We start from the raw sequence: 27172 nt of genomic DNA, 5'->3' as shown, positions 1-27172 counted from the left end.
ACGGCAAAGATCCTGCACCTGACCTCAGCAATGTGCGCACTTGGTGTGCTATTGACTGCAATGCGGACCAGGTAGCGACCCCAAGATTCCCGTTCACTGGATCACCTGGGATGAAGGTAGATTTGGAGCGTGACAACCCTCTGGCATACCTGCAATTATTCCTCACTGAGGAGGCAATTGAAAAAACTGTCACGGAGACGAAATGTTACCAAGAGCAGAAATCCGCTATGCTGCATGCCAGGTTTTCCAGAAGCAGAAAGTGGGAACCAGTGACAAAAGAGGACATCTGGCAGTTTCTGAGACTCATCATTCTTCAGGGGTTGGTGGGGAAACCGTTCCAGAAATGGTACTGGACCACCAACAAGTTACTGGCCACTCCGTTTTTTGGCACCGTGATGTCAGAATACCGGTTTTCCCTGATTATGAAGTATTTCCACTTCACAAACAATGAGGAGTTTGATGAGGCCACGCATCCTGCGCCCAAACTGAAAAAAATCTGGGAGGTATGGCAAATTATTATGGCCAATTTCCTACGTGTCAGAAAGGGACGTCAGCGTGGATGAAAGTTTGATGGCCTACAAGGGACGCCTAAGCTGGATTCAGTACATTGCATCCAAAAGAGCGCGGTTTGGCATCAAATCCTATATGCTCTGCGAGTCATCCACTGGGTACATCTGGAATTCGGTCATTTACACAGGTAAAGGCACAAAGTTCAACCCCAGGTACAGCGGCTATGGGATGGCCACATCATCTGTCCTTACACTTCTAGAGCCATTGCTGAACCATGGACATTGTGTGACCACGAACAATTTCTACACGTCCCCGGTTTTGCTACAAAACAAAACTGACGCATATGGTACCGTTAGGCTTAACCGACGTGACATGCCATCTATGTTTGCCAAAAAAAAAAACGAAAAACCAGAGAAATGGTTGCCTGGCAGAAGGGTAAGATGATAGCAATGCCATGGCGAGACAAGAAGGACGTGTGTCTCATGAGTACTGAGCACAATACCTCCACTGCCATGGTCCACACAAAAGGTGGGAAAGATGTGCTGAAGCCGCAAGTCATGATAGACTATAATAAAACCATGGGAGGTGTTGACAGAGCTGATCAGGCAATGACATTTTATCCGGCTATGGGGTTAAGTATGTCCCTAGGGGTGTGATTCTAAGTGTGGGGGGACGTGGCTAGTGAAGTAATCACAGAGACATACGATCCTACATAGCAGGATCACATAGCCTCTGTGATTACTTCAGTGAGAATGACAGACGGCTGTGTTTACATCAGCCGTCTGTCTTTCTCCCTCTCCTGCGGGAGATCACGAGTAGCCGGCGGCCATCGGAGCCACCGGCCACACACGCTAGCTCCCCAGGCAACGAGCAGGGACGGGAGTGGGCCGCCGGAGGCGCGCGCTCGCCCCCTACAGGCTCGTGGACGAGCGACGTAGTACTACGTCACTTTGCCTGTAAGCGACTGAGTGCCGCAGTAAATAGTCGTTAGGCGGTCGTCAAGTGGTTAATGGCTGTGTTGAGTTATTTTGAGGGGACAGCAAATTTACACTGTTATACAAGCTGCACACTCACTACTTTACATTGTAGCAAAGTGTAATTTCTTCAGTGTTGTCACATGAAAAGATATAATAAAATATTTACAAAAATGTGAGGGGTGTACTTTTGTGAGATACTGTATATATATATATATATATATGCTCCGAAAAAGAGAAAATATCCAGTGAGCCGCAGTTGTGTGGAGGAAAATGCCTTGTTGATGTCAGAGGTCAGAGGAGAATGGGCAGACTGGTTGGAGATGATAGAAAGGCAACAGTAACTCAAATAACCACTCGTTACGACCAAGGTATGCAGAATACCATCTCTGAATGCACAACACTTTGAGCCTTGAAGCAGATGGGCTACAGCAGCAGAAGACTACACCGGGTGCCATTCCTGTCAGCTAAGTACAGGAAACTGAGGCTAGAATTCACACAGGCTCACCAAAATTGGACAATAGAAGGTTGGAAAAACTTTGCCTGGTCTGATGAGTCTCAATTTCAGCTGCAACATTCAGATGGTAGGGTCAGAGTTTGCCACAAACAACATGAACGCATGGATCCATCCTGCCTTGTATCAATCGTTCAGGCTGATGGTGGTGGTGTAATGGGGTGGAGGGTATTTTATTGGCACACTTTGGGCCCCTTAGTATCAATTGAGTATTGTTTAAATGCCACGGCCTACCTAAGTATTGTTGCTGATCATGCCCATCCCTTTATGACTACAGTGTGCCCATCTTCTGATGGCTCCTTCCAGCAAGATAATGCACCATGTCACAAAGCTCCAATTACCTCACCACTGGTTTCCTGAACATGACAATGAGGTCACTGTACTCCGATGGCCTCCACACTCACCACATCTCATCCAATAGAGCACCTTTGGGATGTGGTGGAATAGGAGATTCCCATCATGGATGTGCAGCTGACAAATCTGCAGCAACTGCGTGTTACTATGGAGCAAAATCTCTAAGCAATGTTTCCAAAACCTTGTTGAATCTAAGTTATCAATTAAATAATTAAAGCAATTCTGAAGGCAAAAGGGGGTCCAACCCAGTACTACTAGCAAGGTATACCTAATAAAGTGGCTGGTGAGTGTATATAAGACCAGTGGCGGCTGGTGCTCGGTAATTCAGGGTGGGGCAGCAAACCAATACGCACCCCCATACCCCGGTCGGTTGGGTCAGTCAGTCAGTCACGTTCCCCCCCCCCCCCCTCAATGGTCTGCCTCCTTACCTCCTCCTTCCTCCTGTCCAAGCTGGGGAGTGCTGCATAAGCCACTGTCTTCCTCCAGCCATGTCTATTCTGCCTCTTTATGGCCACTACCCAGTAAGATGGCTTCTCATTTTGGCCAAGCGGTAGAGAGGTCTCACAACACTTTTCCTGATTGGCCGGGAGGAGAGTCAGTGTGACAATAGCGAATATTCATTTGCTATTGTCACATAACTGGGTGGGCTCAGGGCACAGTGCTCTGCACCCCGAGCCCACCCTTTTTTGAAGCCTATTAGAGCCTCTGGTTCTAATCACGTGCTTCCAAAAAAAAAAACTCATTGGAATCAATGCGTCCGGTAGATTAGGGGGGCCGGATGCATGGATAGGGGGGCGGCGCCCCTGCGCCCCAATGGACAGGCCACCCCTGTAAGAGAAAGATATGAGCAAACACCCTGTCCCTACCTTCCTCTTACAATGTAAAACATTTAGTCAAGAGAGGTCAGGGTTGATCGATGTTTAAAGGGATGTACAGTGCTATGAAAAAGTATTTATACCCCTTGAAATTTTCCACATTTTGTTATGTTACAAATAAAAACGTAAATATATTTTATTGGGATTTTATGTGATAGACCAACACAAAGTGGCACATATTTACAAATAAATATGTAAACAGTGTGGATTGCATTTGTATTCACCCCCCCCCCCTTTACTCTGATACCCCTAACTAAAATCTAATGGAACCAATTTCCTTCAGAAGTCACCTGATTCATAAACAGAGTCCACCTGTGTGTAATTTAATCTCAGTATACATAAAGTTGTTCTGTGAAGCCCGTACTTTGAGACCCCTGCTTGAAAATGTGCTTTGAAAAGGTTGAGAAATGCTGGTTTAGAGTAAAGAACTGTATATCGCAGAAATAACTTCATGTGGCAATGTGGCCTTTATTTGTATTTGCAAATATAAGCAACAAAAGCTGATGTATAGACCATCTGTTTAAAAATGCGTAAACTAGCAAAAATTAAATACAATTAACACAATGTAAGTGGAACATGTTTTAGAGTTTGGACTGAGTCCCATAGTCTATACGCCCTCATCCTTTCAACCAGTTACATCATAGCTGAATTGAAAATGACTTGATATTGTGGCCCATAATATTAGTAAAGTAAGTAAATATAGATGAACTCAAGAAGTCCCCAATCCACCAGCTGCCACTAACATGTGTCAAAATTGATTTACCGTATTCTTTCCTAGTGTTGCCTGATTAGGAGTTTATGTATAAATCTCCATTAGTAATTGTAAATAGATAGATGCAAATATAAATGTACAAATTTTTGATTTCAAACTCATATTTGCTATATGATGGTAGATTTGTAAGTTGTGTAACCCAGACGGACTGGCAGTAGTATTAATCCAGTTTAACAAGTCCGTTTGAAATGCCAGCCCGCTATTCCCACTTAAACACATAAAAGGATAAGTCTGTTTGAAGGACGAGCTGTCTGCTAGTCGGGAGGTGGCCTGCTATTTACACATACTGATCTGCAAAATAGTATCACCTTGTAATTAAGTTCCAGTGAGCCAGACATCCTGGGGCCAATGCAATAGGGTGAATAGACCATGTCATGTCCGCCCTTAAATACAGCCTCCATATCAAAGGCACTGTCATTAAGATATGCAATGAAGATGGACCATCTGTCAAGGGTTTGACAATTTGCCCCAGATATGACCTTGCATATCTAAAAATTTAAATTTCAAAGCAAATCAACATGTATAATTAACTTCTCCCTCCAACAGAGAGGAGGGGTGAGCAAGGGGCTGAATTATGCTAAGCTAGGCGAGGAGGAAGTTGTCCAAACCTGAACGAGATACGCCCAGAGGGAGGAACAGGGAAGGATAGCTGTATCAATCAGAATAGCCCAATACAAGTCTATGGGATAGAGGGGTATAATATTCCAAGGTGAGCAGAGAGGAAGTAGGAAGCCATGGGCCTGAGAAGGGGACCCCATATCATCTTAAACCATTGGTAAATATCAGGGCACCTCCTAGCACTTCAATGTATACATGTCTGTAGTATTCGTTGTCTGTCTTGCGATGCATATCATAATGATTTGAATCCCATGCGCTATATGTGTTCAGTTAAACTTTGAATATTGTCCTGTTTGTATGTACTAGAGATAAAATTGTTGTAAATTAATTTAGGATTCAAGGCTACTTATCAATAAATTCATATTGCTGTTTTGAAGCTGTTACTCATGGTCAAAGAACTCTCATTTAACCCAAATATTGTCTCAGGTATATTACATCTCATATCTTCCGGGTAACACTAGCTTGTGTTCGTTGCATTCTCTATTCTCTGTTTTCCCAGGAGAAACTGTCTGGTGTTCATGTCAGGCCGAAATAATATAATGAAACATTTAGGAAGAAACATACAGATGACGAGAGCCCAAGTAGAGAATATTATAGCAAAGACCTCCATGGCAATGGTGTACTTTCCCCTTGCACTAAGAGAGGCCGGGATGAAAGATATCCAAACACTGAGGAAGGCCAACATACTGAAGGTGATGAACTTGGTCTCATTGAAGCTATCAGGAAGTCTTCTGGCCAAGAAGGCAACAAGGAAGCTGATGGTGGCCAGGAGGCCAAGATAACCAATCATGCACCAGAAGGCAATTGGGGAGCCCTCATTGCACTCCACAATAATGATTCCTGGGTAGGTGTCAATGTTATTTTCTGGGAAAGGAGGAGCAAGATACATCCATGAAGTGCAAAGGATGAACTGCAAGAGAGAACAACCAAGGATTATTGTGTAGGATACTTGAGGTTTTGCCAATTTTATTAGGCTACTTCCTGGTTTTGTGGCAACAAAAGCGATGACAACCATAAGGGTTTTGGCCAAAACACAGGAAATGCAAAGAGTAAAAACCATCCCAAATGCAGCCTGGCGAATAAAACACTTTATAGATTGGGGATAGCCAATAAACATCAAAGATGACAGGAAACAAAGGGAAAGAGAAGCCAGAAGTAGACAGCTTAGTGTATAGTTATTGGCTTTTACAGTAGGAGTATTCTTCTTTTTAAGGTAGAGGACTAAAAAGGACAACGGTATTGTGAACGAGGTGATGGAGGAGCCAGTAAGCGTGGCACCAAGTGACTCCTCAAAGGATAGAAATTCAAACGTTTTTTGAAGGCATTTATCTCTTCCTTGATTAGGCCACATGTCCCATGGGCATTTGTAGCATTCAAAAGAATCTAAATGAAAAAAAAAAATGTAAATGTATGATAGACTCAAACCACTTCTACACAAGTTTCCAAAAAGAAGCCATTTTTTAACTGTATCATTTAAAAATAAGAAAATTGGCTTTGTCGTTTCTGCCTATCCGTTTTATTAAAAATTGAAACTTACAGGTATATATATATATATATATATATATATATATATATATATATATGTTATAGCTATAAACATATAACAATAAACATTTTCTGCTTCATTTTCCTCCTTGCTTATCTTAAACATAATCTCACCTTTAGAGCTGGTTCACACTGCCGCATAAGGCTTCAGTGCGACTTGTATGATAGACGACTTTGTATTTGGCCAATCAGAATATGATGGTTCTGGGTCATGCTCAATCACACAAAAAAAAAGTTCTTAAACATTGTCGTTTTTGATAGAGAGCCAATTATTGAAAAAATTATTGAAAAAAAAAAATTAGATTTCTTTGGATTTTGTGTCTGGGGGCTCTGTAGCATGTCCAGAACCAGAAAAAGAGATAATTTTTCTTATAATTTTTAGTAGCACAGGCATGCCTCCAAAGACGCCCAAAAAATGCCCGATAAATGCCAGCAAAAAAAAAGCCCAGGTGGAGAGGAGCCACTACCCTGCTCTATTAATAATTATAAGAAAATGATCTTTTTTTCTGGTTCTGGACATGCTACAGAGCTGAAACTTCACAGGTACACTTTATAGACCCCCCAGATACTAAATCCAAAAAAAGTCATGCCTGCCTCCAAAATGCCCGATAAATGCCTGCAAGAAAAACGCCCAGGTGGAGAGAAGCCCTATGCCTGTGCTACTAAAAATTATAAGAAAAATTATCTTTTTTTTCTGGTTCTGGACATGCTACAGAGCTGAAACTTAACTGGTACCCTTTCTAGACCCCCCAGACACCAAATCCAAAAAAAGTCATGCCTGCCTCCAAAAATGATCGATAAATGCCTGCAACAAAAACGCCCAGGTGGAGAGAAGCCCTATGCCTGTGCTACTAAAAATTCTAAGAAAAATGCTCTTTTTTTTCTTGTTCATGACCATTTTAATGGAAAGTCGGATCATAAGTCGCTTCAAATAAGATAAGGAGGCGACTCCCATTGAAGTCTATGGGACAAGTCGGATACAAGTTGCCTCAAAGTAGTACAGGACCCTTTTCAGAAGTCGGAGCGACTTCAGTAGTGCCAATTAAGACGGCACTCCTTGATTAACATTGCTTTTGTTATGTCAAGCGACTTGGGGCGACTTGAGGGCACACAAGTCACCTCACAAGTCGCGGCAGTGTGAATGGACTCTTACTGTTGCTGCAGACACAATGAATTCACATTGTTGCACATTACCCCGTTGGATATAGATTATTTCTGTGGCTCAAGTACAAAAAAGAAGATACAAGGGACATTAAAATGTATGTTTGGGCAAATAAAAAAAATAAATAAAAAAAATAGATGAGGTACATATCTGCCATAAAAAAAAATAGTGCAGCGCCTCCAAAACAGAAAAATACAAGCATAAAACATAATGTGCAAAAAAAACAATACTCAAAAATAATAAAAAAACAATGTAAATAAAGTCCAAAGTGAAAGAGTTTATATATGTGATAAATATATTTGCAAAGAAAGTGTCTTCCACCAACTAATGAAAATTTTCTCCACCGCATGTGAGCAACAGAACTAAAATACACTCACTGACATTAGTGGTACTAGCGTCCTCTGAAGACATGCATTCGCATGAAACATATTGGGCACTATTTTTTCTTATCAGTTTGTTTGGGTACTGTACATCTACCTATTGCAAGTTGCCTATATTTTTTTAAAGCATTGACCTCTTTCTTATGTTTACATATCTGCAATACATGCACATTTCCCTGTGTTTTGTCTCATTAAACATGCTGGTAGTGCAGAAAAATACCCAGTGTTCTATTAGAAATCAATTACGCTCCAACCTGAAGCTCCTACCTTAAGCTGGACATAGATGGATTAAATTAGGCCAGTTCAGTAGGGACCAGATGAATTTCAATCAGCTTGTGGCAGTCCCAGCTTGATGGAAGTTGATCGCTTGATCAGCTTCTGTTGAAGGGACATGCCAGAAAATGTTTGTCCTGCTGTCTGAAATCCATGACCCAGCTGTGGTGGGGTTAGGGGGGATTCCTCTATGCACCTCGCTTGCATGGATGGCGGAATCTGTGGATGGCGGACACCTCCCTATTATCTTCCCCATAAAATATACAGTGGCAAAAATAACTATTTGATCCCCTGCACACTGAGGATGGGTCATGGATGGGCCAATCAACAAAGGAGTGGCACAAGAAGAAGCACATTAAAGTCATGGAATGTCCTAGCCAGTCTCCACTCCAGAGCTTAATCCTCTAGAACAGTGGTCCTCAACCCTGGCCCTCAGGGCCCACCAACTGGCCAGGTTTGCAAGATAACTGATATACATCCCAGGTGATATCATTTGCTGCTCAGTGATTGCAGTACTCTAGTCTGCATCTCCCCCAAGGTAATACTTAAAATCTGGCCTGTTAGTGGGCCCTGAGGACCGGAGTTGAGGACCACTGCTCTAGAACATTTATGGAGCGAGCTGAAACGTCAAGTTGCCAAGTGACAGCCAAGGAACCTTAAGGATTTAGAGAAGATCTGTAAAAAAGAGTGGATAAAAAATCCCTCCTGAGATGTGTGCAAATCTGGTAACCAACTGCAAGAAATGTCTTACCTATGTTCTTGCCAACAAGGGTTTCTCCACCAAGTACTAAGTCATGAATTGCTTGGTGGATCAAATAATTATTTTACTCACTGAACTGTTACAACTCCATTTATAACATTTGTATCATGTGTTTTTTCTGGATTTTTGGTTGATCTTTCTTCCCTATCATTTTAAATACACCGATGATAACAATTATAGACCCTTAATTTATTTATAAGTGGGCAAACTTACAAAATCTGCAAGGAATCAAACAATTATTTTTTCCCCACTGTAACATAGAGGGGGGTACTCTGAAGTAGAACTGGGCAGAGCTTGCACTGTCAACTGTGTCTCATTACAGTGTTTGGATGCTTGCTGTAGGATCTGACTGCTTGTGACATGTGACATAAATGAATACCGAGAAACTACTCTATGCTCTTAATTAACTCTAAAATTAAAAGCACAACCTGTAAGATTTTGAAAGTTTTGTCCTTTTTCTTCAATGATGCCAGTAAAGTCAATCAAGCTGAACAAGGTCATATGGTGCACTCATTAAAATATATATATATATATATATATATATATATATATATATATATATTTTTTTTTTTTTTTCAGTATATTACCAGTTTCATTGGAGATTTCTCCAGGTGGACAGGGAACACACTGATAGCAACAGACGGGTTGTCCTCTAATTGCAGCCTTCCTTGTCCCCGGAGAACAGCTCTCACTGCAGACTGACAAAGGAACCTTACAAAAAAATCAGATATTGTGTTCAGTTATTTTAGGTAGATCTCCAAATGATGTATAATTATAAGGATGCCTGCCAGTAAACACAGAATTTGCTGATACGTAATATGTAAAGATCACTCACGCCACAAGTGGTATTTAAATTATTAATGGTGTCCAGTGGGCTGAATCACCCTCTAACATCCTATATTTTTAAGGGTTCCAATAGCAAGATCTGTCAACCATACTACCTGACTGCTCCCAACCATCTTTAGTTTTTTGTTGTGTTCCCTCCCACCCTGTTCCAACTCCTGTTGCAATGCCACAGCAAGTATATGGCTTGGAAACCTAGACAGTGAGGTTTCCCTACCTTATCCCTCAAAGTAATAGAAGGGCATTTGGTGTCTGGACACCTCAGGATCTATCAAATGCTGCCAAGGGACATCCTACTCTATTGGGGTTTGCCGACTCTTCTACTTTCTGGGGAGGCACTGCTATCTCATATTTATCCTTATATGTCAGGTCCAATTACCAATCACCTCCTGCTTTTCCAGTGACTTGTATTGTGAACATACATCCCAGATTTAGGGAACATCTTCCAGATAACAGTTATATACATCCTGCACAGAGGTGTCGCCAGCCAGCATTTCACTCTTTATCTTCATATCTCCATACCTTGCAGGTACACACAAGCCAGACAGGGACCACAAAGGGGAAACTCTAAGGGCACGTTACTGCTACATTATGAGGAACTTTAAGCCTTCTTATTCCCATCAGTCCTATCGAAAACTCCTCCCTTCCCTTTTAAAGCTTCTCCCAGGGAAAGGATTAGACTGATAAGCTCCATATAAAACTATTATATCAATAGTAGTTAAGCCATTATGAAGTGAATCGCCAATAGGTTTCCTTTTTTTGAGGACCCTTAAAACCACAGAGTGGATAGCGCTATCTGCTTTCTGCTGGACGCCACAATATGGACAGCTTGTTCAAGAAATGCAGACAGTGGTGGCCCCTGGAGTTCTTCCATTTTTAATGCTGCATAAGACATTTTTGATTGTAGGACAGGCCAGTCACCTGACTTTTACAAGTCGTTTGACTGGGCTGACTTCTCCCAGCTTTTTCTTTTATTAACTATTGTAAATAGCACATCTGTAAAGCATACAAATATGAGTAATAACCATGCGCAAAGTTTTTTTTAAAAATCCCAACCCTGGGAAATCCTGAATGAAAATTGTCCCTTGTATTGGGGCTGTGCCCACACTGCATGGGATGAATGCTTGTTTAAGTCTAGGGGCAGAACTTACCTGATCCTCCACTTCTCCAGCAGAAGAGGCTCCCCCATTTTCCAGCAGTGGACTGTTCCTCGATATTCTCACATCCAAGGCCCTTACATTGGTCATAATGGTATCAGGACCTTAGATCGCTGGAATATGGGGGAGAAGACGCAGCAGGGACAAGCCTAGCAGCACAGAGGAGCAAAAGGGACCTAAATGAGTAGTTACAACCCCACTGCAAGGGGGAATTTCAAGTTTCCAAGAGTTGCGCTTTAACAGAGCATGATGGTCAGGGTAAGACCATATTTCTGTTTATAAATGGAGCTCTCAACTGGTCAGATCTTCCCACAATACTACATTTGTGTAACTCCTCCCACAAGCTGATTCCTAAAGTGTTACTCCCCAGTTGCTTGCTTGTTTACAATAGACAGCTTAATTACAAATCATTTGCCAGGTATGATAATTCACAAATGTTTCCTCTCTTTCCTACTACAGTTCCACATTAAGTATACCTATAGTACCTGGTTCTCCCAAGATGCCCACATTATTGCACTACTGTTGATTGTGAGGATGTCTTCAGAAGTGGATGCAGTATCATAGCTTCCAACCTTAACATGCTTTATGAGTCCATTATCAGTTCTCTGCCAGTTGACAATATCATACACTGCTGGGAGATCACCATTTTTATCGAAGAAGACCTCTCTTTTATCCTTTAATCTTACTCTGACATTCTGTACATAGTGGGTTAGCTGTAGGGATAAGGAAAACAGCACACGATTAAATCGCACATTTACTGTAATAGGGTTATAATGGGTCAGAGTTAACAATAAATATACTGTACTAACCATCAACCAATTCGTTTGCCTACAACAAGATACTTGATGATGAATCCAAATGATCAGTACTAGTATTGTTACATTAAAAATTGGAAATGATTAAGTTAATCATCAGAAGTTTTAAATTATCTTTACTTCTGTAATACTTTCTAAATTTTGTGGGACTCTTTCAGGATTTCATCAAAGTCCCAGCTTCCCCATTCTGTGCTCTGGAGTTGAGTGGTGGAACACACTCAGACCTTTTTTGTACTATCTCTGCTGCCTCTCTCTGAACTATCCCCACTACGTCACCTATTGATTCCACCCTTGAAAGGTAGTCTATTGGCTGGGCTCAGGTACTGGGGGAAATGGATTGGTGCAGCAGTGGGTCACATGAACAGGGAGTCTTGAGCTATTTGGGAATTGTCAAGAAGAAAATAAATAAACAAAACAAAGCATGGAGACAGCCTTGTGGGTGATTAGTGGTGGCATAGTGGCTGACCTGACACAACAAATGCCCTCTCTCAATTGCTGGAGCTAGTGGAGTGGGGCGGCCAGCCAACTGGAGTGTGACAATGGTACAGGACAAGTTGCAAGGCATACAAGTCAACTACCGTGCTAGGGGTTAATAATAATGAGCAGCAAGCACATATCTGTGATACCGGATAAATAGAATAAATAGATAATGTGCAGCACTAATATAGTACAAAATCAGTATTTCTATGATATACATACGTAAATTAAAAAACATAAACATGTTTATCTTAGAAATAATAGTGAGTCCCAAAAAATCCTTATAATGATTAAAAAATAGTGGATCAGTGTCCAACAATTTAATATAAAGACAATACTCTTCTCCAATTGTTCAGTGTCAAAGCAAAGTCAAAGCTGCTTACCAGATTTATATGTAGCACCCTCCTAGGTAGCAGAGAGCTGTGATTGCTTGGTAGAGTCTGCTCAGTGTGCTAAGGTGCTGCTCATGCTGTCTTGAAAGTTTCACACTGGTCTGGTAGCTATGGGATGTAATGGACAGTGGGAGGAAACCTTGCAGATGAGTGCATGGATGTCTATACAGTTCTGGCCAATAAAAAGGGGATGTACTCCAAGGCATGCTGGGTAACTGTATTCATATCTGAAGAGCACATGGGCTCTGGGTCTTCTTATAGAGAAAGAGGTCCAAGAGGGGAGGGGGGGTGCTGCCTCACCTCAGCGCAGGCTTCCATGCGGCCTCAGGAAGTCAACCTGAGGGCCTGAAATACTGAAGCTGCAACCCATGGTGAGAGCCGACAGAAGGAGAATGCCCATGGATCCTGTCTAGTACTACTGAGGAAGTCTGCCGTGTGAGCTTCAGGAGCCTTGGGAGTACAGACTCCCCACAGGGGATCCCTGGACCTTTTGATGCTTGATCCCCCTCTGGGTGCTTGAAATCAGCTTCTGGATATGAGCTAAAGGGGACAATGGCTAGTGTCTTACAGAGGCAAAGTTCAAAGGGACTTGTTTATTCCGTACAGTTGCTGTATGGTCCTACGGAAGATCTGCTACACAGTTCTATTGAGGGAGTTGTTCTCACCTTTGAATAGTTAATTTGGAGTATCCTACTAATTCCCTTCTCTTATCCCTGTTCTCCAAATAAAACATAAAAAAAAATCCCCTAGACTGGTCATTGGAGATAACCAGTGGTAGGCTTCATGTACACGGGACGTTGTTAAAAGTCCCTTTGAATGCTGGAATTTTTAGGACGTTTAAAACGTCCGTTAGGTCGCGTTTGCACCCGCGTTTAGCGGGCGTTTGCCTTTAGAACCGTTCCTAGAGGTCAAAAAAATCATTCCCCTTTAAAATGGAAAAACGCGAGCGCTAAGTGCGGGTCATCGCATTTGGTTGCGTTCGGCCGCGTTCGGTCGCGTTTTTGCGTTTGAAACGCCGGGAAACACACGTTCAAATGCAAATAATTGCTTTCCAAAAAACGTCCCTGAACTCAACTGCCTGCAAATGACTGTAAACGACCATGTGTACATGGACAGATAAGATAACATGTAGGTAGGTTCAGGGGCTTCTGAAAAAAAACGCCCAACTGCTCCTAAACGGCCATTTACAATGTCCCGTGTACATGGAGCCTAAGAGTGTGTGCACCTGACTGTGTAAAAATACCCTGTGACTGGCTCTGGATCAATCAGTGGGAGGCTTGGGCACCAAGATTCAAGCAAGTCCTGCGGGGGTAGTGATACATATATGACCATAAATTATAATGGTCACAAAGACACAAGGGTTAATAACTCTGATTGTAGACTAGATTGTTAGAATTGCCACTTCACCCTCGCAACAATATCTGCAGTTCGGGGTTTTATGCCACGAATACCAAGGAAGAGGAAGGTAGACTTCATAGGGTAATAATAACATATGGCAAGAGTGCACACTTACACAAAATTCACTTGCATAACATTGCATGGATGCCACAGGGACTCCCATGTAACAAACACCATTATGTCCAACAACAGATCATATGCATGATGACGTCACGCCCTGTGGCCCTAAGATCTGTTGTCGGACCTGGATGGTGTTTACCCAGGAGTACCTGTGGCTGTAGCTAGCTGTGGTTATTACTAGTTGCAAAGTTCAGGTCCCAGAAATCCACAGCCAGTAATTGACACATGTCTATAATGTGCATTGCAGCATTGTGAGTAAGCAAAGAAAAGGATGGTAAATAAGCCACGCATGGTACCACTGGCTACCCCCACCAACTGTGAAGCAAAACTATATTATGGGATACCAAGTCCCAGAGTCGTGGGACATGCACTAATTGTTTGATGAGTGTATGCCACTACTTTACTTCCCAAGAATTACAACCTTCAGAGTGACTCAAGAGTGGGATGGAAGGGTGCACAAGTGGATGGAGGACTGGGAACAGTAACTACCTATTACTATTCCTGCAGTTAAAACCATTGTGTTTGTCATCTAGGAATCACAAATGACCTCTGTTACCTGCCAAGGTTTAATATTCTGAAGCCTGGCACAAGTTCCATTAGAGAAAGGCCCCTTCCCATTTTGGCACATTCGAAGGTCATGCAAGGATTTAGCTGCAACCTGAACAGATGTGTAGATATTGTATGAAGTTCGTAGGTTGGATACATCAGTGTATGCATTCTCAATAGTTTTAAGGGTCTCATTTCCCATACAAAGCCTGGTATTCTTAGTAAAATCTGGATTTTTATTATCAAAAAACTTGCATCCAAAAGTCATCTCCCAAAATATTTTAGTAACCGTTTGCCCTAGAGGGTCAGAAGGATGGACTTTATTCAGGTAATCCTTAAATTCAGGGATTGTTGAGCTGTGGAAAGAAAAACCAATAGAGCCAGCAAGAATAGAGGAATATTTATCTACTAAAAGTATGGTTGAGATGCACCAGGCTTCACTTGCAATGAAGACCTTCCTAGTAACGTTCATCTTCATTATCTCATCCAGGAGGGGAATAAAGAAGACATCAATAGAAAAAATTATTATAGCCTTTGCTGTAGACTGTTTGATGACCCTCGCAATATAAGGGGCATTTCTGTCTGCCCTATTAAGAAGTATGACTTCGGTGAAGGCCACACAAGCACCAGCCTGAAGGATCTCTTGTTTAATGATCTGAATGCCCTGCTGTCCATAGTCATTTCCCATTGCCACCAAACCCACCCAGGTCCAACCAAAATGCAGCACCAGCTGAGCCAAGCCCTGAGACTGGAAAAAATCACTGGGGACAGTTCGGAAAAAGGATGGGAAATTTGTGCGGTCACTAAGGAGGGCACTGGTTGCATAGTGACTTATCTGAAAGAGTACAAAAATAAAATCATTAGGAGGTGTACACTATTTTAGGGTAAATTAACAAGCCATTAGAACAAACATGTTATAAAGCTCCAAAATAAAGCTAATACAGAAAAAGAAGAAGTGGCAGCTTCATAGGTAAACAACCATGTGCATGCAATGTGCTGTTATGAAGACCTTATAAAAAAAAAACTGGAACAAATTTTCTTCCACTTAACTCTTTTCTGCATTTATACCCACATTTAGGCACTGATTTAAACTAAATTTTTTTTTAAATGAAGAATAAATTTCTTAATGAGCTGTCAAGCCAATTTATTAGATTACCTAAAGAGACCCTGTCACCATTTTAAAAGAAATGCAGGTAAAAGCACAGAAAAACCAAATATTTTTCTCAACTTACAGCATACCTATGACTTTGTTAGCAAATTTGACTAGTCATTCCCTTCGCATGCAGGTGAAGAGTAAATTTGTTACAGAGAGTCGAAAACTAAGTCAGGATACAATAAAGAACAGTCTAGTAACAAGAGTAATTATATGGCAAAAATATGTCCGAAATAATTTGACATGTAGGGTATTTATCAGATATACACCTTACATTTTTCTTATTACTGCTGCATTGACATGCTATATTTAGGCATATACTAGCTCATTGGGTCGCTGGCCTTTAGACCTCTCTTCTCGGGAGTTGCGATGCACGTCGGCCGCCCTCCCTTTCTTCCCCCACCTCTTGACGTGGAGGATCCGGTGGGCGGTGCCGCCATGCATCTGCACCATGCCCTGCGCCGGTGCGTGACGTCATGATTGGCGCCACTGCGCCGACGTTCTGTTTTCCATCCCAGTGCATAAGAGACAGCCTGCGGGATGGTTTGCCTCTGTGCTCACCATCTCCATTGCGATCCTCAGTATGCACTGGCGTGACGCTGGGACCACAGTGCCTGGCTACAGTGGCGGTCACGGTACACACATGTCAGCAGCTCGGGCCTTTCTCCATCTTTGGTAATTGTTTCTCCTTTTATCTGCTGTTCTCATCTCTTGTCTGCCTCGCATCAAACCTTTGGTTGTTTGGTCCTTTTCCTTCACATTTCTCCCTATTTTTGCACCTGGTTCACCCCTCCTCCTTGGGTTCATCTCACAACTGCAGTTCCCACTACATCATGTGGTTCACCTCTGATCTCTTCGGCACCTTATTCATCCACCCTTGGTACTTTATTTTTCACTCTCTAATCGGTGTCACGCCCACACCACCTTTTTATATTTTGCACAGCCTTACTATGGTAGCAGCTCCTTGATACCTCTATCTATCATATATACTGATCACATTATTTATATATACGTATATATATATATATATATAATATTTTTCACATTTAGAGACATCTTTTGCTTTGCTGCCACCGGCAATACCTTCTACTCAACATATTTCAGCCCTACTCTCCATGTGTGTGACGTGCCTTGCCTTGTTTGCCCGTCCTGTGTTCCCTCAGCTCCCGTGGGAGACACCCCAGGCCATGTCTTTTTTCCCAATGTCAGCAACCATCTTATTACCATGTAAGTTTTGGGGACTCGAGGGCCTTGTCTCTCTCTTTTTCCCCCCTTCCCTCCCAGTCTTCATTTATCCTTATCTGCCGTTTCCTTATATATACATATTTTTTATAGATCAGACATCTACTCCTGATGAAGTGGCACAGTTAGTCCACGATACGCGTCGAGTTCAATGATGTTGTGACTATATCAATTTACTTTAGTACTGTTGATCATTACAGTCTATGGATGTTGTGAACCTCAATACTCTATTACTCTAGGAAACTTGCTATGTTTAGGTTTTTTTAAACACTGGAATTGGGATTACTTACCAGTTTTTACTCTGTCCATGCAACACATCTACTACTTTATATTTTATGTTATGGTTATTATCTGTATGTACATGTCAATAAATGTGTTATTTTTCCCTGGAAGCCGTGTCATGTCTCTCACTCAAAGTCCCAACCTTTTTCTTATTTTCAGAGAGTCGAAAACTAAGTCAGTATACAATAAAGAACAGTCTAGTAACAAGAGTAAATATATGGCAAAAACTATGTTGGAAATCATTTGATGTGTAGGGTATTTAGGATCTGTAGGTGTTTGCTTCCAGTGTGATCAATTGTGGAATAATGGTGGGAATAATTGGTATGCAAAATGGTGCCACTGCAGCCAAGGTTGCAATAGGGAAAGAAATTTTTTCCCATAGGAACCTCTGATGGATGCAAGCATCATTTCATATGAGCAGTGTTTGTGGGTCAGATCCTGGGTATCTACTGTTGAAGGAGGTTGCTGTGTTTTCCAATGTCTGGTAATATTGAGTCTGGCTGCTGGGAGGATGTGTGTTATTGAGTGTCGAACAGATGGTGGGAAGGTTTCTATTGTCAGATTTCTTAGGGCTAAATCAGGTGAAGGGGAAATTTCATGGGGGTGCCTAGGAGCCAAGTCTTTAGATTTTGTTCTGGAACGAAAGTAGATTTTATTTGGCCCTACCTAGTACAAGGTATGGGCCATAGCCATTCTCCTAATTGTGTGAGAAGAGTGGCATAATAGTAGTCTTTAACCACTTGCCGACCGCCGCACGACTATCTACGGCGGCGGTCAGCCCCTCACAGGCAAAGTGACGTAGGGCTACGTCACTAGCTTGTGAGGGTCTAGGGAGCGAGCGCGCGCCCCCGGAGGCGCGCTCCCGCTCCCGAGTGGTCACGGACCCCCCCCACGCGTGTGACCGGCGGACCCGATGTCCGCCGGCCACTCTGCGATCGGCGGGGGAGAGGGAGAATGTCAGGCAGCTTGTGTAAACAAGCTGCCTGTCATTCTCCTCGCTGTATGAGAGCTGATCATCTGGATCTACTATGTAGATCCGTTGATCAGTCTGCATACAGCTGAAGCCCCAGCCAATCACAGTTAGAATCACGCCCCTAGGGACACACACAGCCCCTCCCTCTCAAATAAAGTTAACCCCTTCACTACCAGTGTATTTTTACAGTAACAGTGCATATATATAGCACTGATTACTGTAGAAATGTCACTGGTAACCCCAAAAGTGTCAAAAATGTCAGTCAAGGGTCCGATCTGTCCGCCGCAATGTCGCAGTACCGCAAAAAAAATCGCAGATCGCCGCCATTACGCGTTAAAAAAAAAAACAACAAAAATGACAAAAATCTTTCCCTTAGTTAGTAAACACAATAACTTTTGCGCAAACCAATCAAAATACGCTTTTTGCGATTTTTTTTACCAAACATAGGTAGCATAAAACAAATTGGCCGAAAATTTTAAAAAATTTTGATTTTTACATTTTTTTTTGGGGGAATTTCATATAAAAAAAAGGGAAAAATATTGCTATTTTTGCAAAATGGACGCTCTTTTTTTGTTTATAGCGCGTGATCAAAAAATCGCACAGGTGATCAAATACCGCCAAAAGAAAGCTCTGTTTGTGGGAAAAAAAGGACGCCAAATTCGTTTAGGTACAGCGTCGCACGACCGCGCAATTCTCCGTTAAAGTCACGCAGTGCCGAATCGCAAAATACCCCCTGGTCGGAATGGGGGTAAAATCTTCCGGGGCTTAAGTGGTTAAAGTCAACATATCCGGCTTCTCCTGCTGATCTGTGTTTGGTTGGACTATGGTATGCGCAGCTGGGGTTTTTATTGTGCCACACATAAGTTCCCAACATTGATTGGAGGGAAGTAAAGTATGATTTTGGTATAGGGATTGGTAAGGTCCTGAATACGTAAAGGAGCTCAGGAAGCACTAGCATTTTGAATGCTGCTAACCTGCCTGACCAGGAGAATTCATATTTTTGAAGGGAGTTCTTTTTGCATTTTAGTTGAAAATGGGAGATAATTTTGTGGAAGAGACTTTTCACTGATTTGGTCAGTTGTATACCTAGATATGCTATACTCCATTCTGCCCAGGTGAAGGGGAATTGTTGCTGTAAGAGAGATCTAGTGACGGCATCTAGGTAAATGTCAAGAACGGTGGATTTGGTTTAGATTACCTTATAGTATGACACTCTACTGAACCATTGTAGTGTCTTGTATATTTCACTCAATGTTGAGGTTGAATTGGTTATCATTTGCACCACATCATCGGCAAACAAGCTGATTTTGTGACCTTGCAGACAGGCCCATACAGCAAAAAAAATCAGATGCTTTGCCTCAAAACAGTTTAGAAAATGGATCCTTAGCCTGAAAACATCTGTTTATATCCCTTCAATGGTTACTTTTCACCACCACTAGAGGGAGCTGAGGAGACAAGATACTATACTATCAAATACTTAACGTAATTTTCCTTTCCTGATGGACTCCCATAAATCTTTGCTCTGGGCCAGAGGCCGTGTTCCATTATTAGCTTACTGCAGCAGATGGGAGGTAACTCCTGTTGCCCTAGAGTCCATCAGGAAAGAAAGATTATGGTAAGTATTTGAAATTTTTTAGTTTTCCTGACAGACTCCATGGCTGCATATGTATGGGAAATAACTAGCCATACACGCCCGGGTGGGCAACTGCTGGTCAAAAGAAAAGTTTAATTTGCACCATCAACAGACAGTATTCGCAAACCAAAGTTAACAGAAGATAAAGAGGCCGGTTCAACACAGTAATGACCCATAAAGGTATTAACCACTTTACCCCCAGCCCTATTTCGGACACTTTTTGTTCACAAGTTAAAACCAGTATTTTTTCCTAGAAAACTACTTAGAACCCCCAAACATTATATATATTTTTTTAGCAAAGACTCTGGAGAATAAAATGTCGGTCATTGCAAAATTTTTTGTCACGCGGTATTTGCGCAGCGGTCTTTAAAACGCCATTTTTTTGGAAAAAATCTGAAAAATCACATTTCACTGCATTTAAAAAATACTAAACAGTAAAGTTAGCCCATTTTTTTTGTATATTGTGAAAGATGATGTCACGCCTAGTAAATAGATACCAAACATGTTACGGTTTAAAATTGCGCCCCCCCGTGGGATGGCGACAAACTACGGTCAATAGAGATCTCAATATGCGACGCTTTAAATTTATTTAACGGTTACCAGTTTAGAGTTAGAGTATAGCTCTTTTTTTTAATTATTGCCCACGCTCTGGCGATCGCGGCGATACCTCACATGTGTGGCGAGCTAACGGTGACGGGGCGGCTAAATTTTTTTTTTTTCCTATTTATCTTTTCTTTTTTTTTAACTTTATTACAGGTTTTAAAAAAAAAAAAAATCTGATCACTTTTATTGCTGTCACAAGCAATGTAAAACCCCTTGTGACACCAATATGTGTGACAGGTACACTTTATGGAGGGATCGAGGGTCTAAAAGACCCTAGACCCCTCCACTACACTTTTTGTAGTATTTTTGCATACAGCCGTTTTTTAAATCTGCCGCCTTTTGCAGCACAGTAACCCGGATGTGACGTCATGGACGCCGCCTCCGGGTTACGTCATCGGAGACCCGATCGATGCCGTTTCCGGCATTCATCGGGACTCCATCCAGCCGGCGGAAGCGCCGGCTGGGTGCTCGGGGCTCCCGGTGGGATGGGAGCCCCAAGCAAAGCCGCGGAAGGCGGCGGGAGGGGGGGGGGACGTCCCCCCCCCTCCCGCCCCCCCGGGTAACGATCGAGCGGCTCCCGAGCCGCATCGATCGTTACCGACGGAAAGCCGGCATCATCCCGGTATAACCACTCAAAGTCTGCCGACGTAGATCTACGTGGCTGGTCGTTAAGTGGTTAATTGAAAACTACGAGGCCGCTCTGCAGATTACTTCCGGGGCAACGTGTAGAGAGGCCATCCACGATGTAGAAACTCCTCTGGTTGAATGAGCAGTGACCGCCTCTGGAGGCACCAAGCCGTTCGCCAGTTAGTGGAACTATTGCTAGAACTCATATGTATGCTGCCATGGAGTCTGTCAGGAAAATAAGATTTAAAGTGTTAATAAACCTAGAAGCCTGCATTCACTATATCTGGTCGCCCACAGCACACAGAACATGGAAATGCAACAGTTTTAGTAAATATAAAATGCTGAATATATTTTCTTATCAGCACTATATAGCAGTCTTGTGACTTCTATCAGTTCCTTGTTAAAGATTGTAGGAGGAGTTTTCATTTTGCACTGAGCTGTCCTATTAGGCTGCAGGACCCCTGACCCTCTGTCTGGAAAGTGCTGATTGGCCCTGTGCTGATCACATGCACCCCCCCAAGAAAAAAACTCTCTTGCAATACACACCAAACTGAGCATGTAAAGCTTGTCCCCTAACCTCCGTTTTATCAGGAGATGGATCGGGGACAGTATGAGAAGGGGAGGATCAGAGAAGACAGGATCAAACAGCCTTTTTACACAATGCAGAGTAATAAGCCCTTAGGTTCCACAGTGAGTATAACAAGCATGCTTTACTGCATATACAAACTGATTTTACTGTTGTGGGTTTAGTAACACTTTAAACAGACTGTTTTAAGAGTGACATTCCAATTATTTGAAATTTTAAGTTATGAGCAAAACTGAGACCCCTTTTTACCCTGATTGACCTTTACTAATATATTTAAAAGACACACAAATCTAATTTTTATACATTATCCTTATCTGTTAATTTGCCTGCCCATTGCCCATGCATTTTGTGGCACATACATTAGATCAGAGCCAGGACAACATCCTTTACTACCCAAAGCAAAAAGGCCAAGGCGTGCTCCTCTTCTTCATAAACTACTCTAGAAGCATAGGTTGCAGGTCCTGTCCTTTTTGCTTCTCCCCTTTCTGTTGAAGCACCCAAGGTGTCCACCACTTCTGCCTACTGCTCAGCCCAGCTACACTTTTACCTGTGGATATCTGTACAGTCCTAGGATATGAGCCATGAGAATTGAGTAGGTGGACATGGAGTGTCCGAGAATTGCAGCCACTGGAGGTCTTCCAAGCAGTGAATAATTTGGAATTGCCTGATTGTGTCCGGTCAGCATGCCCAGTGTTCCCTCAAGCTCCTTGTGCAATACAGAACAGGAGTCATAGGCATAGAACCCCAACGTCATATTTGGAAGGACATCTGGGTTTGCATTAACTTCCTCCACTGCAAACCTCAATGCCTGGAACTGCTGGTAAGTTTCAAAAAGGAACCTGGAGGTTTAAAAGAAGAGTTGTATTATTATATTGATACTGTGCATTAATTTGAATGTATTATATGCGGCATATGGCCACTTGCCATATGGGTCGGTTGTGGTGGGGCACTGATTTAAAGTGGAAAATACTTCTTTTGGCCACTAGATGGTGTTAAATATTATAGGAATTCCCTATGAAACAGCATCGTCTAGTGGCCAAATGTGATACTTTTCATTTAAATCAATAAAAAACATTCATCCAGCACAGAATATAGTCTAATAACATTCCTTTTTTGCCCCATTAGCAACAAGCAAATGTAAATGCACTTTCACTGGGTGAATTTTTATTGGTTGAGCTAGATGGAATTGTGTCTTTTTTTAACCTGACTAACTACTGTATGTAATTGCTATGCAAACATTTTATAAATAGACCCCTATGTATCTCCTGTATACTGTATATGCATTTCTAATGTTTACACTTTTTCATACACCTGGTCTTGATATGTTTTGTGTACACATAGTAGTGTGGACAGCTTGTGAAGAACTGTTTTGTTGTTTCAGCTTTACATGTACATTGATCTCTGGTCCTAGGTGGTGCTGGTTTTAGGGGTATAGCCTTCAAATCAATAGTTGTGTCCCCTGCGGAGATCAAGTGCACATACCTCCCAACTTTCTGAGATGGAAAAGAGGGACTATTAGCAAAATGTACACAGGCAAAAGTCACACCCCCTGCCACACCCCATTACATGGAGAATGAACACATAAAAAAATGAATGGTTAAACCCACAAGTGTTTTGTTACCACTATTTTCCTTTATACTGGCTTTTGAAATTTACCAATGCAAAAATGTAGAAAACTGGATGAAAGGTTTTGCACCATAAACTACTTTGATAGATAAATAATGATTTGTCTTATATAGGCATTTACATTACACCACAAATGAGGGGCAAATGAGGAGCAGCGAGGGGCAGAGGGACTTTGTTCCCAAAGAGGGAAAGTTCCTTCAAATCAGGGACAGTTGGGAGGTATGTGTGTATCCTTAGCTCAGGCTGAACATATAACCTCAATATCAACCAATTTGAAATTAGACTCCACCCCTTTCAATAGGCCATGCCCCATCAATCGACAATGAACTGGCAGAACTTCAATATGAAGTAAAGCTTTACGAAATAGACAGATTGTTAAGCTGTAGGTTGGGGCTTAGTTAACCCCAAAGGGAATGGGCTCTATGACATTATTGGGTAAAAATCAAGGCCTTGGCCTAAGATCCATGTGGCACAGGGATGTCTGTAACCATAGGACAGAGCTACAAACACCCATCAATCGACAATGAACTGACAAAACTTCAATATGAAGTAAAGCCTCTGGAAATAGACAGATACTTAAGCCGTAGGTTGGGACTTAGTAAACCCCAAAGGGAATGGGCTCTATCACATTATTGGGTAAACATCAAGGCCTTGGCTTAAGATCCATGTGGCACAAGGATGGCTGTAACCATAGGACAGAGCTACAAACACCCACCTTTTCATAACATAGGGGGGATTTTCTATACTCCACAGTAGGGATGAGCTTGGGTTCACCTGCAAGTTTGGTCCAAACCCATGTTTGGCCAAAGCCCTTAGAGCAGTTGTCAGGGCTGGGCCAATAAAGTGCAGATGGGGCTTCCTCAACCTTCAGCTGCATGTACTCCAAAAGGGCGGGGATGCTCATGACATAATCAACCTAATATGGTCACATAGCCCTATAAGGTCAATGTCTCCATATTAGGTCAATTATATCATGAGCATCTCCTCCCCTTTGTGTACAAGCAGCTGGTAATGTCCCAGCCACAGATGACTAGCTCAAGAATGACCACTTACTTACTTTCTAGTTCAGCCAAACCCAAGTTCAGACCAAAACCATCACTTCCTCACAGAGATAGCTGCAAACAATTTAAAGCGGAGTTCCGGGCACAAAAACGATATTTTTTTTTTGTGCCCCTCCGCTAGTTCGAGATCACCTGAAAAGGAATTGGAAAGTTATTTTTTTTTTTTTTTTGTTTACTTACCTTTTAATTGAAGATCATAAATACTCACCTCAGAGTACTTCCTCCCTCGGAGCCGCGGCTCACCCCGTCACTTCCTGTCTCGCTATGATTCCTGGGAGCTGAACGTCATCGCTCCCAGGAATCAATGCGACGGCACCGGCCCCGCTCGTCACTTCCGGGCGACGCCCAGAAGCTGTTTAGGAATGCGGCGCCGCACCGGAAGTGACGAGAGGGGCCGGTGCAGGCGCATTCTGGGACAAGAAGACGCGGAAGAAGACACAGAAGAGGACCGCGCCGGCTTCAGCTGCCCACAAGAGAGATGGAAACGCTGTGGAAGAAATTTTATAAGTAAGTATTTCTTCTAAAAGGTAAGTGCAAACCGGGACAGATCAGAGGCTAGCCATTATGGAATGTGCTAGCCCTGACTGTCCCGGGGGTATGTTTATTAAAAAATGACTTCTGTGCCCGGAACTCCGCTTTAACTGGTACGAGCGCAGAACAGGCTGCATGCACAGGAAGTTATAAAGATAGAAGGTTTCTGGTAGGTTCAATAGCTTTTTGTGGCACTTATTGAACAGATAAGACACAATTCTTTTAAGGGCTCTTTCACACGGTCCGCCTCCGTAGGCGGATCCGTCTTGCTCAGCGGGGATCGATCCGCGATCCCCGCTGAGCCGGCGGATGACAGCTCCGTCTCCGCTTGCAGTGCGGAGAGGGATGTGTCTCAGCCCCCGCTGCCCTCTATGGGGGATCGGATGAGAGTGGGCCGCCTGTCCGCTCTCATCTGATCCGATCCGATTACTGAACGGACAGAAAAATAGGGTTTCCATCCGTCCAGATTTCACGGACAGGATCGGATACGGATGGCAGCGGGTGTCAGCGGAGGTGTCTCCGCTGACACCCGCTGCCCCATAGAGCTGCATGGAGGATCCGATCAGATCCACCTAAAAAACTGACAGGCGGATCTGATCGGACTGCCCGTGTGAAAGAGCCCTAACGGTATACAGTAATCATGACACCAAAAGGGACCAAATAAGAGAAGGTCATTATTAGAGTTTACACACTTTTTAGTACTACACTTTGCACCACTTCAATAAAAAGAGACTTTTGAGGCTGTGGTAACCCTGATGAAGCAGCTGTTGACTGCAAAATGTGTTGGAACAGACCAGCGGGATATACCAGCATCTATTTTGTCTATGTTGCCCTATCTTCAGTACAAAGCCTAAAAAGTCCCCTTTTATTGGAAAGTATTTTTCTTCTTGTTGTTTCTGGTATACATTGGGATGTGGCATCGTACGCTCATTCCCTGAGATATGGTATTACTTTTTGTAGCCTTGCACCACTGGAGTCCTTCATTTTGTGGTAGGATTGTCATCTGCTTGGAATTTGCATGTACTCTCTGTATTTGTGTGGGCTTTTTTGCATGTACTTTGGTGTTCTTTTACAATCCTAAGACATACTGATAAATTAACTGGTTACTACCCAATTGGCCCAATTGAGTAAGGTAATTTATGACAGGTACTCCTTAATTCTGTTGAACTTTGCATACAGCAGATAACACTTACCATGTGCAGATATCCTCTGGAGGCATCTCTGTAAAGGTTATGGTTGGAGAGACTCTGTCCGTGTGGAAGGGGATTATTGCTCCTATCAACAGGTCACCAGCCTCATAAATCAATGGCAGGTTTGAAAGGCTTAGGCGGCATCCAACATGGCTGCTGTGAGAGACCGGAAGGAGATAGTGGATGGTCAGATGCCACAAGGTCTTGTAAAAATGAGTCATGGCCCTGCAATAAAACAAAGCAAAACATTTCTCTTGATTAAATTTCAAGTGGAACTTTAGACAACACTTTTGTTCAATTTTGGATTGAATGGGGAAGAGTTAGAGCAGGGGTCTACAAACATTCTAAACAAAGGGCCAGTTTAATGTCCTTCAGACTTTAGGGGGGCCAGACTGTGGCGATTGGGAGTAGAAAAGGTCCTGATGTCAGTGGGAAATAATAATGTCCCCTTGTTTGTTTCATTGGGAGTAATTGTGCCCCATTGTTGGTGTAATTGGAATAAATTTTGCCACATCATTAGTGTCATTGGTAGGAATTGTGCCCCATCATTGATGTCATTGGGAGGAAGTGTACCTCATAGTTGGTGTCATTGAGTGGAATTGTGCCCCATTGTTGGTGTCATTGGGTGGAATTGTGCCCCATTGTTGGTGTCATTGGGTGGAATTGTGCCCCATTGTTGATATCAGTGGATGAAATAGTGCCTCAAGGGCTAGAAAAAAACAAGCAAAGGGCCGCATCTGGCCCCTGGGCCGAAGTTTGTAGACCACTGGGTTAGAGTTTCTATCAAGTTTTAATTTGCTGCTTTTGTCCCTGCTGTGGACATGGTCTTCTCCTTTCCTGTCCCAGAGACATGACAAGAAAAGAATGGAAATCTCCCAAAAATCCCCCTTTGCTCTCCTGTTTCAGAGTCAACAGTAAACATTTTAGGATTCTCCCTCACTCTTTGTAAGGAAGGTCCAATGAATTGCAGTACAGGAAGACCATTGCATATTGTGGCGAATAGCCTGTGCATAGGGTCATTGCCAGATGCATAAGCAAGTCTAAGGCCCCTTTCACACAGGCTGACCATTCAGATCCGCCTGTTCGTTTTTTTGGCGGATCTGAACGGTCCCCCCATGCATTCCTATGGGGCATCGGATGGCAGCGGAGACATGTCCGCTGACATTCGACCCGATCCGAT

The 27172-nt window shown here is 42.7% G+C and overlaps 1 protein-coding gene across 1 annotated transcript; it reads right to left on the bottom strand.

Annotated features, from left to right (window-relative positions):
• Window positions 1-5074: 5074 nt before the first annotated feature.
• LOC309552877 (extracellular calcium-sensing receptor-like) lies at window positions 5075-26021 on the bottom strand (the record flags this gene model as incomplete). The annotated part of the gene is made up of 6 exons (XM_082253788.1): window positions 5075-6000; window positions 9325-9448; window positions 11223-11450; window positions 14496-15320; window positions 22132-22423; window positions 25996-26021. The coding sequence occupies 6 exons, from the start codon at window positions 26019-26021 to the stop codon at window positions 5075-5077; spliced, it is 2421 nt and encodes an 806-aa protein (XP_082109914.1).
• Window positions 26022-27172: the final 1151 nt, after the last annotated feature.

This window comes from Pelophylax lessonae (assembly GCF_965119305.1).
Source record: "Pelophylax lessonae genome assembly, chromosome: 4".
Taxonomy (NCBI): Eukaryota; Metazoa; Chordata; class Amphibia; order Anura; family Ranidae; genus Pelophylax; species Pelophylax lessonae.
This window is presented reverse-complemented; position numbering and strand designations above follow the sequence as displayed.